Source organism: Diabrotica undecimpunctata, chromosome 10 (genome assembly GCF_040954645.1).
Source record: "Diabrotica undecimpunctata isolate CICGRU chromosome 10, icDiaUnde3, whole genome shotgun sequence".
Lineage (NCBI taxonomy): Eukaryota > Metazoa > Arthropoda > Insecta > Coleoptera > Chrysomelidae > Diabrotica > Diabrotica undecimpunctata.
The window spans coordinates 34,677,469-34,691,464 of record NC_092812.1 but is presented as its reverse complement, the minus strand read 5'-3'; the positions used below and the strand labels follow the sequence as shown (position 1 = coordinate 34,691,464).

The 13,996-nt window shown below is 34.4% G+C and overlaps 1 protein-coding gene across 2 annotated transcripts in view; it reads left to right on the top strand.

Annotated features, from left to right (window-relative positions):
• Nucleotides 1-13,996, top strand: part of Asap (ArfGAP domain of ASAP) — a 104,851-nt gene that overhangs the window by 68,847 nt on the left and 22,008 nt on the right. For both annotated transcript variants that reach the window (XM_072546548.1, XM_072546547.1), the window contains exons 3-10: nt 7,521-7,924; nt 7,983-8,068; nt 8,126-8,285; nt 8,361-8,634; nt 9,109-9,336; nt 10,946-11,168; nt 11,221-11,401; nt 11,675-11,974. In XM_072546548.1, coding sequence (XP_072402649.1) covers nt 7,521-7,924; nt 7,983-8,068; nt 8,126-8,285; nt 8,361-8,634; nt 9,109-9,336; nt 10,946-11,168; nt 11,221-11,401; nt 11,675-11,974 — 1,856 coding nt within the window. The remainder of the gene's footprint in view (nt 1-7,520; nt 7,925-7,982; nt 8,069-8,125; nt 8,286-8,360; nt 8,635-9,108; nt 9,337-10,945; nt 11,169-11,220; nt 11,402-11,674; nt 11,975-13,996) is intronic.

The window sequence follows — 13,996 nt, the reverse complement described above, 5'->3', positions numbered from 1 at the left end:
GAACTTGAGATTGAACTGAAACGAGAGAGAGAAAACTTTTATAACAAAAAAAACTGGTTCTACAAAAAGATTACGAAAAGATTTTGAAAAAGGAAATGACCGTTTATAAGACCGAAGGAGTGAAAGGCGATCATTTATCCACGGTTTATGACTATTCGATGACCTTAAAACCGACCAGTGTAGAGGCCGAAAGGTCTTTCTTCGCAACCGGCTAAATGTGCAGATCTGTGCGAAGTAGGTTGGGCGATAAGACGATAGGGGTCTCACTTCCAAAAAACTAAATAATTCATGTTTCTATTGTTTAGAAATTTAGAATACAGACTGATTTTTATCATGATATCCAAAAAAGAACTCGTCCTCAGTAAGCCTAATATTACTTAACTTGTATCAGCTCAAAATTGCCATCAATAAAATTTGCTTCAAATGAACTACTCTTAAACAGATAAGTTCGTTTGGATAAAATTTTATTCGTGACAATTCTCAGCCGACACAAGCAAAGCCCTATGTTTCACTTCCACGCCTTACTGAGTACGAGTTTTTTTTTTAAATCTTATGATAATTGTTAGCCATTTTAAGTTAAAGAGAGGTAAGATTGATTGCGAATTGCCAGTGATTATACGTCCTTATTTGATTATATACACCTAAAATAATTTTTATTTTGAGTTTTTATTTTATTAGTTTGTATTAAAAAGGTTAAGTAATAAATGAACAAAAAAAAAACATTAAAATCGTGTTTTTATTTTGATTCCACATTTTGCTGGATTCGCGCTGGATCCAGCTGGATTGCAATCCCTATATACATGTATGAATGAAAAGGTTAATAATCTTATAATAATTTTATTTATTTATTATTTTTTAGTCCGGATCTGTACTACGCAACAAGTGAACTGAAAAATCGTGATTAATGATTTCCAACTTCCGCTGGAATAATTCATATAAATAATTAAATCGATTCTAAAAAGGCTGTAATTCATAATGAGAATGAGATTTTTGTAAAACCAGTGCTATAGAATGTTGGAATTGAGAAAAGAAAATGAATTAAAAGAGTAAAAACGATTTTCATAGTTCGTTATACTTCCGATTCATGATTGAAATACAATAAAAATGTTATAAGAACATATATTTTCAAAAAAGTTTCATTTTACTTTCCTATTTAATCCCTTTTTACCATTCTACGTGAAAAAACACCTTAACAAGAGCAACATGTGGGTCATTTTATAGTGTCGAAGTATCTGAATTTATTATTAATATCCAGATTTAGCCATACGGCTCACACTCCCTCTAAGGGGAAAATTCACTCATCCCAGATACCTACGGTATCAAAAGGATTGAGCTCTGGTGGGACTCTTTCCATGTTATCGAGTCCTAGGTGACTTGGTACATCGGTGTATCTCCCAAAAATTTTCGAACGCATCTGGACGTCGAAAGTAGCACAGCTTTCTGCATGATCTTATATAGATGTTCATTTAGACCCAGCTTTCTTATGTTTTCTAGAAGGTTCTTCGGGATGACTCCAGTGGTAGAAAGAATAATAGGTATCGTCTGGGTACTTTCCATTCTCCATTGTCTCCTTATTTGTATTTCCAGATCTCTGTACTTGGCGATCTTTTCGTTGTACTTAACACGCAGATTATTGTTGTTAGGTATCGCCACATCGATTAGTGTTGTTTGTCTTGTAAGTTTATTAACTAGCACGAGATCTGGTCTGTTATGTGCTACAGTTTGGTCTGTGAGCACAGTGCGATCCCAGTATAGCTTGTAGTTGTCATTCTCAAGCATACTCTCAGGAACGTATTGATAATATGGGAGATGGTTTGTTTGTAGAAGTCCCAGTTTAAAAGCTATCTCTTGATGGAGGATCTTTCCTACTGAGTCATGCCGTTCCTTATAGTCAGTTGCAGCAAATGCCTGGCAGCCCCCGGTAAGATGTTGGATGGTTTCTTGGGCTTGACATCCATATCGGCATTTGTCGTTTTGGACCTGAGGGTCTTTGACGATATATTTCAGGTAATTTTTTGTTGGTATAACCTGATCCTGAATGGCCAGTAGTGAACCTTCTGTTTCAGGGAACATCTTTCCTGATGTCAGCCAATAGTTCGACGCTATATTGTCGACATGGTCTTGACTGACCTCATGGGGATGTCGCCCGTGCAGAGGTTTACCCTTCCAGGTGCGCATTTTTTCGTCCTTAGTAAGATGGTTTATGCGCATTTCTGGTTCCCTCAGTTTGATCGGTGTTGTATCATCTACTGCGCAAATCGCGCGATGTAGAGTAGATGTCTCAGCCTGCACCTGAAAATAAGTTCTTAAATTAGTAATTTGTTTTTCTAGTTGCTCACTTATATCCATAAGTCCTCGTCCTCCTAAATACCGCGGTAATGTCGTTCTTTCTACTGCACTTCTACTATTCCACTATTAATATTATTATTATTATTATTATTATATATATATATATATATATATATAAATATATATATATATATATATATATATATATATATATATATATATATATATACAGATTGAACGAATTTAAAACGGAACATACGAAATCAATGTATTTCGGCTCAACTCCGCTCTAGGTGGTTGGCCAACAAAAGGTTGTCAAATAATTATATTATAAAAATCGAAATTCTGAATTCATTCAAGAACAAATCAAAACTCCACCCAAATAGGTTGCCTAGAATCACTGAAAAAACTAGACTACACAAGCAGTTATTATGCTGTCAAACCACTTATCGCTTCCTTATAGTCCAAGAGATAGAGCCGAAATTTTGAACTGATCAGTAATATGACATTTCTCTATTGGAATATATTCATTGTAACTGGGTTAAGACTTTGCCTTACAGGCGGACCCCCTCGTGGTACAGGGGGTGGCTATACAGGGATGAAGTTGTCATTTTTTTCGGAAAAATTAACGATCGATGATATGGCTGAAAATTTGCCCAGAGTAAGATCTTGGTATAACTAGACGAAATCCCAAAGGGCGGACGCGAGAGTGGATACATAAGGGATGGCGGACAGGGGTGAAGTTGCAATTTTTTGGGGAAAAATTAACGATAAGTAATATGTCCGCCATTTTCATGGTGATAATGTTTTTTTTTTCAAACTAAAGTCATATTTACTTTACAAATCACATTTTTTTCTTAAATATAAATATTTTACGAATTAATTTTTAATTGAATAAATGTTTGATATTTGATATTTTATTAAATCAAAGTAATTTTACTTATTTTTTATTACAATAAAAAGGTTTTTAAATTTATATTGCATAAATAATGGTTGTTCAGATATAAGAAAAATTTGATTTATTATTACATTAATAATCAAATACAAAATATATTATTTCTATTTATCAATAGGTAAAATTCAATTTGTAGAATTCCTTTAACATTTTACAAATAATTATTAATAAAAATCCATTTAATAGTGGAATTATCAATTTTTTAAGTTTTGAAATTTACTTTGTAGATATTTTCAATATTTTTTTTAACTTTTAAATTGATTGAATTTTTTTTTTTCATTAGTTAATTATAATTTTACAAATTCTGTTTGGACATTAATTTTGCATCATTATTATTTTAAAATATTAAAATAATAATGATGCGCGTTCCATTTAGACCAGTAATTCTAGACGCATGCGCTAAATGTAATAAGTATCAAGATGCTTTTATCCAACTTGGTGAAACTGACTTCGATTGTAATGAAGTTTTTGAAACCTTAGAAACTTTCATATGTCACTTATATGGAACAGGACTGACGAGAACAATTCCAAAAAGAAATGTAAACGATGTCAGATTTTCACTATTTAACCGGCAGTATAAGTTGCATGATGTAAACGAGCCTTTAAAAAAAAAACTAAAAAATTTCGATGCTTCAAGCTTACCACCATGTCAAGATGAATTACACCAACATCTAGTGCGAGCCCATTATATTTCAAATATTTGGACAAATGCTCATAAAAAAGTACCAATAGAATTGATTGTTGAAGAACATGGTTGGGAGTTTTAAGATGAAACATATAAATTCAAATGGTTTAGTGGACCTCAGATGCCAGAATCAGTTCGAGAAGTAGTGATTGAAAATGAAGCAGATAATGAATGTGATATTATTGAAAGTGACGAAGATGATGAATGTGATGACATCAATGAGAGTGAGAAAAATGACGAAATTTTTAAAGTTTTTCTAATTTTTTTTTTCTTATCGGAAAAATCGTTTGAAAATTTTTGGAAAAAAATCATGGTATAACTGACAGAAAATCGAAAGGATCCTACAAATTGGATTTTACCTCAAAAAATTACGGAAATTTTTTTGGAAAATTTTGAGGAAAACTCTACTTGACGCTTTTCAGAATAGTAACAGAAGTGAGCATACAAATTTTCAAATCAATCGGTATAAAAATATCATAATAAAATCAGTTTGAAAATTGTTACCGAGACCTAAAATGCGCAGGCAAGTGGTACATTTGACCCTGTTTTATGGCTCTCTGTACCAACCCAGCTGTCCGCTCTTTTAGATTTAGAGTTTTTAGGGGCTAAATAATGAGCCATAAAAATGGCGGACATATTACTTATCGTTAATTTTTCCCCAAAAAATTGCAATTTCACCCCTGTCCGCCACCCCTTATGTATCCACTCTCGCGTCCTTTGGGATTTCGTCTAGTTATACTTAGATCTTACACTGGGCAAATTTTCAGCCATATTATCGATCGTTAATTTTTCCGAAAAAAATTATAACTTCATCCCTGTATAGCCACCCCCTGTACCACGAGGGGCGTCCGCCTGTAAGGCAAAGTCTTAACCCAGTTACAATGAATATATTCCAATAGAGAAATGTCATATTACTGATCATTCCAAAATCTCGGCTCTATCTCTCCGACTATTAGGCAAGCTCCTCTTTCCTTTAAAGGAGGCAGATAGTTGAACGATATTTTATACAATGTCTATCACTGGGTATGGATTTATTTTTGTCCAAGTTTTATATTGGTCCACTATTTCAAATGCAGTTCAAACAGACATATATTAAATTGTATGTTCCGTTTTAAATTCGTTCAATCTGTATATATATATATATATATATATATATATATATATATATATATATATATATATATATATATATATATATATATATATTATAATATGTTATTTAATTTTGCATGTATAGTTGTTATTGAATATTTTATTTTATTTCTCTATAGATTATTTTTAGTAATGTACTGGCACTCTAATATTATTATTTATTAGATTTGATCGTGCGGAGTGATACGTATACGTATGTAGTCCTTTGGTGTTATTACCCTAATGAATTACGTCGTTATTGTTATTAATATTTTTATTTAGATGGATATGTAAACTCTCCTTGAATGCTCAATGATATGTTTATTTTTCTGCACGTAACATTCAAGTGCAATTTAGTTAAGTGAACACAAGCGTCCACTTAAAACATTTCGTGGGGAAAATTTTTTGACAAAACACCCAAAAATTTGGCAGAACACAGAGCCCTAATAAGCGTTACAGTTAAATTAACTAATAGATATAGATTTATGTTTATAATAATTTAGTTTTTTTCATAGTCAAAAGGAAAATTGCAAAGTTAGTAATAACGCAGGAAAAATGATAATATTAAAAACAAAAGGGAATATCATCATAAGTGGCTCGACAATCCATTGTGGATCTTGGCCTGCTCACAAAGAAGTCGCCACTGCTGTTGATTCCTTGCATTTTCCCTCCATCTTCTGACTCATAGAATCTGTAGATCTTATTCCACATCATCAATCCATCTCCTTCGTGGTTGTCCTCTACTTTTGTGCCCTCTGAAAGACCTCAAAAATACCAAGAAGTCTTTCATCATTTTGAGATAAGGTCCACGTTTCAGCCCCATATATCAAAACCGGACTTACTAAGGTCTTGTATATCCTCCTCAGTCCCAGGAAATTTTTTGTTTTTTAATTTCCTATATTTCGGTGTGTTATCAAGATATGAAAAAAAATAATTTTTTTTTATGGCATCCATCTTTAAAATCCAATGTCTCCTATGGGCGACATTGGGTTTCAAGATAATCAAAAATTCTCAAAAGCAATTTGTGTTTTATGAGTAACATAGCCATGATTTTTTATGAATCCATCGAAAATAAATACACAACATTAGTCATATCATTTATTAAGTAATAAAATATGATAAAAAATAACTGGTAGATAATGCACTGGTGTCAGTTCATTCACAACCTTTATGCTGTTTTGGTTTTCCTGGAGGCAGAGGAACACCTGACATGTATAAGATAGATTCTGGCTGAGTTGACGCACTGGCCATAGTTCGTTGTACAGCTTGAAGCAGTTTCTGTTTTCTTGGATGCAGAGGAATACCTGACATGTAGACCACCTGATTCTGGCTGAGTTGGCTGAACATCCTGGCATTCGGCATCTATTCTTCTTGGCTGAGGTTGAGATTTCTGGTAAATTCAAAGTATTCTTTTTACGGAGAAAGTCTGGAGGGTGAGATACCCTGGGTTGCTTCCGAGGAGGGGGCAAGGACCACTCATAATCTGGATCACTATCCTCCGAGCTCTGCTGATGACCATGGGCTAGGAAATATGCATACTCTTCTTTAAAACTGAAGAGATCCATAATATCTTTTCTGTGGGTCCCTAAAAGTCGCTGATCTCGTCGGTATTCGATCCATGATGCTGAAATTGCGAAGTCAAACATGCATGATAACTCTGACTGTCCATTTCCTAGATCGTGCAGAAGTCCTGTAATAACTTATCATTCGATCTAAGAAGTCAATGCCCCCCATATCGGCATTGTAAACCTTAACTATCAGAGGCCTGTTGAAATGTTCCATGAACCTCTCTTCTATTTTACACCATCTTACATAAGTGTTCAATCATTGAATGAGAATTTTATGCTAAGTAAAAAAAAGAAAAAATACTTACAGAAACTTGAACATGGAATTGGCCGGTCGGGACAGTCCGTCATTTTTGCTTCTCCTTCATAGTCGTCAAATGCAAATGAATGAACTAAAAACTCACTCTAGCAGGTGATGCTACGTATTGGCTTTCCAGTGAACTACTTTTCAAGGCTACCAACCTAAACTGACATCCCAGAAAAAATTCCTAAACAAAGCAAGCAAGGAGGATATATTGAGCTTTACTGCACGTTTTATATTTTTATTTTTTAAATGTTTCTGGAGACCGTGAACAGTACTGTTTACTATTGCTATTCGTTTTTTTATTTCGTCGCTTGTCGTGTTTGTTGCGTTTACTAGCGATCCAAGATATGTGAATTTGAATTTGACTTGCTGACTAATACTGATATCGAGAGCGTAGCGAGACAAATGGCGTGTTCCAAGCTTACAGTCCTTGCTGGACTTCATCGTAGTTGTCAAGGCTACGTTTCAGTAGTTCTTCTGAACCTTTGGATGTATAGTTTGACTTACTTTATTCTTTTTATTTTTATCATCTTGTAAGTTTTCTTTATTTTAAATCTTTTGTATAATTATTATAGTAATGTTTATTTTTAGGCCATGTAGACAATGAGTCTTACCTAGTAAAGGCCTTAGAAAAGATCGGCCAAAATGCTATGTCCAAGGAGCACGAGGAAATCATCGGCAACGCTTTTCTAAAATTTGCAGTCGTCACCCAAGAACTATCGGCTTTAATGAAAACCCTTATGCAGAACCTAAACAATATAGTGATGTTTCCCCTAGATAGCCTACTGAAAGGGGACCTAAGAGGAGTGAAAGGTGACCTAAAAAGACCATTCGATAAGGCCTGGAAGGACTACGAAAACAAGTACGCGAAGATCGAGAAGGAGAAGAAACAGCAAGCTAAAGATGCGGGGTTGATTAGGTCGGAAGTTACTGCTCCGGAAATCGCAGATGAAATGGAGAAGGAAAGGAGATTATTCCAATTACAAATGTGTGAAGTAAGTAGATCTAAGTCTAGGTGTGTGGCGGAAATTAAAAATTTCTTCTTTTTTACAGTACCTAATTAAATATAATGAAATTAAAACAAAAAAGGGTATAGATCTTCTTCAAAGTCTGGTGGAATATTACCATGCTCAAACTAAGTAAGAAAACATTCTTTGTTGTAACAATTATTATGAAAGTAATATATTTGTTTTTAGTTATTTTCAAGATGGACTGAAGACAATAGAACATTTCGGTAATTACGTAGCGGATTTAAGCATTAGGTTACAAAAAATTAGACAAGCTCAAGATGAGGAAAAGAGAAAACTATGTGAACTAAGAAATTTAATAAAATCAACCCCTAGTATTGAAAAAGAGGTAAATTTAGCTCCGAACGTCACAAATTTACAGTAGTTCACACAAGAATGCGTTGAATTATCCAAACTTTTTTAGGTTGGTCCTCAAGTAGATAAAGGCGCAGCAGGGTACTCTTTGCACCAGCTTCAAGGAGATAAACACCACGGGGTTACCAGAACAGGCCATTTACTTAAAAAATCAGAAGGAAAAATGAGGCGGGTGTGGCAAAAACGAAAGTGTAGGGTACAAGCCGAAGGATATTTAGAAATATGTCACGCAGACGAAAGTAAACCACCGACTAGGGTGAATCTACTTACTTGTCAAATCAAATTGGTCCCTGATGATAAAAGAGGTTTCGATTTGATATCATGTAAGTGTTTGTTTTATATAATTTTTTTTTAAATTTTATCTCTTCTGTAAGCAGGGAATTAAAAATTCTCTGCTCTTAACGGAGTCGGTTTGTCCAATTAATTTAGTGATAATTTTATGCTTTTTCATTCCAAAATATTCTGTTCACAGATGTGTTAATCTAACTGTCTCCTATCCAGTCTCTTTTACTCCCTCCATGGATCTTTTCATTTCTGCAACATACAATATTTGTTCTTTGTTGGTATCTCCCTTAATTTCATCATTTTTGTATCTGTAATGTATTTCTTCCGTGTCTTAAGTATCTATTTCATAACATAGTTGTGCTATATCGACAAGGTAAAAACTTCGTTGGGAAAAATATTCCAATGAGATTTTTTCACAATCGCGTCCGTGAGGTGCCCAAAATAAGGATTAAGATGTTGTTATATAAGTCAGTTATGAACTTGTAGGTATTTAGTATTATTCTCTTTTTTAGATAATAGAACGTACCACTTTCAAGCAGAAGATGAAACTGACCAGAGAGCGTGGATGTCAGTATTAGTCAACTGTAAAGAGATGGCACTAATGAAAGCTTTCGACGATAGTAGTAAGACTGGTAGTGATAAAGTTAATCATAGTTTTATGGAGCTTCAACAAGCAATCATAAAGTATATACAAAAAATACCCGGAAACGATAGGTGTTGTGATTGTAACTCTCAAAATGGTAAGTATAAAGAAATAAATAGATACTACAGTCTTTAAAAATTAAAAGATCACATAATATCTTTAAATAGGTACTTTTTTAACTCATGTTAAAATTTAGCAAAGTGTTAAACATTATGGAGAACACCAGTGCAGTTGCCTTTTACTACAACCAAAGGTTTTATGCGAATTCCGTTAATCGTTTATAGGTGTAAGTTGGTTCAATGTACTGTACTTGTCATCAAAAGTGTCACTTCATATCGTAGATACAGTACTGGTCGAAATACACTACCTTGTAGTTGACTACTAATATTTTTAGTTTCAATTGCTGACAGGAGCCTTTGATGTAGTTTTACCGTCAGGTACTCACATTTACTGCTGTATGTATATCCTAACTTTCTATTTTTATGAGAATAGCCCTGATTCCTTTGGAATAAATGTTTTTCTTTGTTCTAGTTGGTATCACATCTCATTATAGTACGAAACCCTTTGTATATTTCTTGTTAGTAAGTTCACTTATATGGGCCTGCGTAGCGCAAGCGGTAGGATGCTTGACTCGCAAGCCGGTGGTCCGGGGTTCGAATCCCACCGCCGGCAAGAACATCTAGACATTTTAAAAATGTCTATAGGCCCCAGGTCGACTCAGCCTGAATAAAAATGAGTACCTTGGGTAAAACCAGGGGTAATAATAGACGGTTGAAGCGTAGCACTGGCCATGTTACCTTCCTTGTATACCGTAGGCCCTAGATATAGCAGACTACCCTGCTATACTCCCAAAGCCGCGACAGCGGTATAAAACGGGAGACTATTATTATATAAGTTCACTTATTGTTGATGGAACTGCCAATCAAGTTTTCAATTTTCTGATTTTAAATAGAATAACCATCATGTATTTTATTGTCTATATCAAGTTAACTAACATATAGTCTTGTACGATATTAAAACCTGGTAACAATTATAATATTAATTTTTAAAGTACAAATAATACCTACGCCGCTGTCTAGAAGTATCTGGTAACTCTACTTTTGTTTTTAACATTGCTGCCAACTTGCTAGGATTATATCCTCGCTGTAGATTTTCTAGCAGAATGCTACCTTTTATTGACATTTGTTTGTTTTGTTATGACATCTTTAAAAAAAAAGAAGGTATTGCACTCGGGGGAGTGAAGACAGAAGTGAAAACTTCTTAACTTGCGTTTAAATTATAAGTATTAATTTATTTGTTTTTTCTATCTTAATATATTCCTTCTATCCTCATCCATAGTGCCCTATGATATCTCGTATGTAACTCTACATTCATTAATAACAAATATGTTGTGTAGTGCCTTTTTGGTAGTCGCCTTGTTTGTTTTTTCTTTCTTAATATATCTTAATACAATACAATTACTGCATCACACTCTCCAATCGGACCAATAACAACGGAGATATGATGTGATGCCGTTTTGGCAATGCCGCCATGTTTGTTTTTCCGTCATTGTACTAGTTACCCTCTTTCCTTTCCAACTAGATCTCATACATCACGATCCGTGAACCGTTCTCGAGCTGTGCGACTTTGCGTAGTGGTGACAGTCGCAAAAATCTGCAAAAAGTGCACAAGGAAGTTTTCACTTCAAAAATATTCTTTTTTTTTAGATGCAACGTGGCTATCAACGAATTTTGGAATCATAGTGTGTATTGAGTGTTCAGGTATTCACAGGGATTTAGGAGTTCATATAAGCAGAATACAATCATTAACTTTAGATAATGTTGGTACTAGTCAGTTAGTCCTTGCCAGATTTATGACAAATAATATTTTTAATGATATTATGGAAGCCCAGCTATCACCCAATGAGAAGTTAGTCAAGTCAAGTTCAATGTAAGTTATTTACGCATGAAACAACCTTGACCTAACTTATGATATGTTTCAGGGAAGAAAGGCTTAATTTTATTAGAGCAAAGTATGATGAGAAGAGATTCGCTTTGAGAACTTGCGAAACTGAAAGGGAGAAAATGTTCGAGTTAGAAGAAGCCGTAAATAGAGGTGACTTACAACTGCTGCTGCAGATCTTCGCAGAAAATGTAGATTTCGCAACTCCTTTGCCCTCATCGGTAAGGAAAGCTTTATTTTAGTTATTCTTAAAACACAACAATCCATGAAAGTGATGCAAAAATTACAATTCTGTAATATATAGTAAAATTTAATTCTTTTTATGTCTATAACGTCTTTCTTCGGTGTCCAAGCTTCTATTTCATACAATACCACCGAAAAGGTGTAGCATTCTAGTAGTCTTGTCTATAAAGTGGTTAGAATTTGGTTATTTGTGCTGAATTTATTATACTGCTACAATTAAAATATACTAACTTTTATTATACTTTTTTTAGAAAATTGGCGAAACGGCTCTACACAGAGCGATACTGAACGAGTCAGGCCGAACTCTTCATATCGTAGATTTTCTAATTCAGAACATGTCGTGTTCAGCCATAGATAAACCCACTAGTCCCATAGCTGTTCCAGAAATGAGTGGTTCCAACACAGCTTTGCATCTCTGTGCATTATACGATAAAGTTGAGTGCATGAAACTTTTGTTAAGGAGCGGAGCCGATGCTAGTCTACGGAATTCTCAGAATAAAACTGCGATGGATATAGCTCAACAGTTGGGAAACAATACTTGTCACGAGCTGGTAAGACCCTTATACATCAACGTTACTTATACACTTATCTTAATATGTATTTCCATCATAATCTTATATACTAAAACGCTAAGCCCTTTTCTTGTCCACCACTTTACTCAAAAACCATATTAGATAATTAAAATATTTTTTCGTAATATTATTAGTTTTACGTATGAGATTGTCAAGATATACTTTTGGTACAAAAATTCACTTCCGGTTTTGAGATGACCAGAAGTTAAAATTTACTTTAAGTTTTAGACCCCACAATGTATATATGGATCGAAAGGTCTCGTCGAGACGAATCTAAATATGTACTTCCGGTTGCGATCCGACACCGGAAGTGACCCGAAACGCGCATAAAACGTCAAGATAGAGCAAATCTGACACCGGATTCGTGATCAGCATGCAAAATTAACTGCTAAATGATATCCATGTCGACATTTGATGAACTAAAAATTGCATTCCGGTTTTGAGGTCGACTTCCATAATCACTTGCTTTTTTACTTGCATTATTATTGATGAATGTTATGTATATTCTTGCTTATATTGTTTGTATTGATCTCTTAATTTTTCTCGCAAAATAAAAATTTCATTTAAAAAACTCGATGTCGAGTTGGTCCGCTAGTTTATTATATATTTATTACATCAATTTTCTCAAGATGCTTCTGAAAGTGTTTCCTTGTGCCATTTCTAATATCTAGTATATTTAATAAGAATATAGGTCAATTCAGTTGGTTTTTTGACTCGACACAACTGTATAGACGTGTTTGACAGTTGGAATGTGTCTTCTTCTTCTTCTTGATGTGCTTATCCGTTACGAATGTTGGCGATCATCATGGCAATCTTTATCTTATCTGCAGCAACGCGGAAAAGCTGCACAGATGTTGTATTGAACCAGAATCTGAGGTTATTTAACCAAGATGTTCTTCTTCTTCCTGGACCTCGTTTTCCAAATATTTTTCCTTGCAGGATGGCTTGAAGGAGAGCATATCTGGATTCATTTCCCATAATATGTCCGAAGAACATCTCGGTTCTTATTCATTCTTCTGAGGATCTCCTCATTTGTGACTCTGTCAGTCCACGGGATCTTAAGCATTCTCCGATATAGCCACATCTCAAATGCTTCCAGTTTTCTGCACATATCTTCGTTCAAGGTCCACGATTCAACACCATAAAAAAGGACAGAGAAAACGTAGCATCGCAGCATTTTTACTTTTATATCAAGAGAGAGGTTGTGACTCTTGAAGAAGGCCCCCATCCGATTGAAGGTGGATCTAGCTTTTCCGATGCGTGTGCTCATACAGTTTTAATTATTACAATTTGTTAACCTGTATGAGGGCAATTATTAATGAAAAAATGTCTATTTTTACTTTAAAAGTTCAAACAAAAAAAGTTACCTGGGTTTCACTAATATTTCTGGGGTTAGGAACTGGACTTACAAAGATTTCTGGGAGGGTGAAACTGGAGTTAGATTCACCGCCTCACCAAACTGCGAAAATTGAGGCTAAAAGTTGGACACTGGACGCAAAATTTGAAGCTCTGCTTCTTAAAAAACTGGAACCATGTGGGTATTTTTTAAATTTGTTGGAAACGCCGCAAATCTCTTAGATACAAATTTCTTAGGTGAGAGATGACATAAAACAAAAACAGTGATTACTCTTATCTGAACTGACACATTACATTGAGTATAAATCACTTTTTTTCAACAAATTTGCCGGTTTTTTCCGACTAAATACACCGCGTGTTCTCTTTTCAAAGATTCTCCCAAACCTGACTTCCTTCTACCTCGATCTTTGTACCCGTCTTCTACCGTTTTCCTTCAACGCCTACCAGTCTTCGCAACGGGCCAACCAAAAATTCTTTTCAAAGGCGCTTGACCTTGAATCATTGCTTGCTTTTAAAATTGTAGAACTAAGACGTAATATATAGTTAAGGAATTTATTATGCTACAATGCCCCTTCTTAAAAGAGAAAACTCGGATAATCTTATCCAGTTTTTGATAAAGAAAAAACAACAAAAACAAAATCAAAA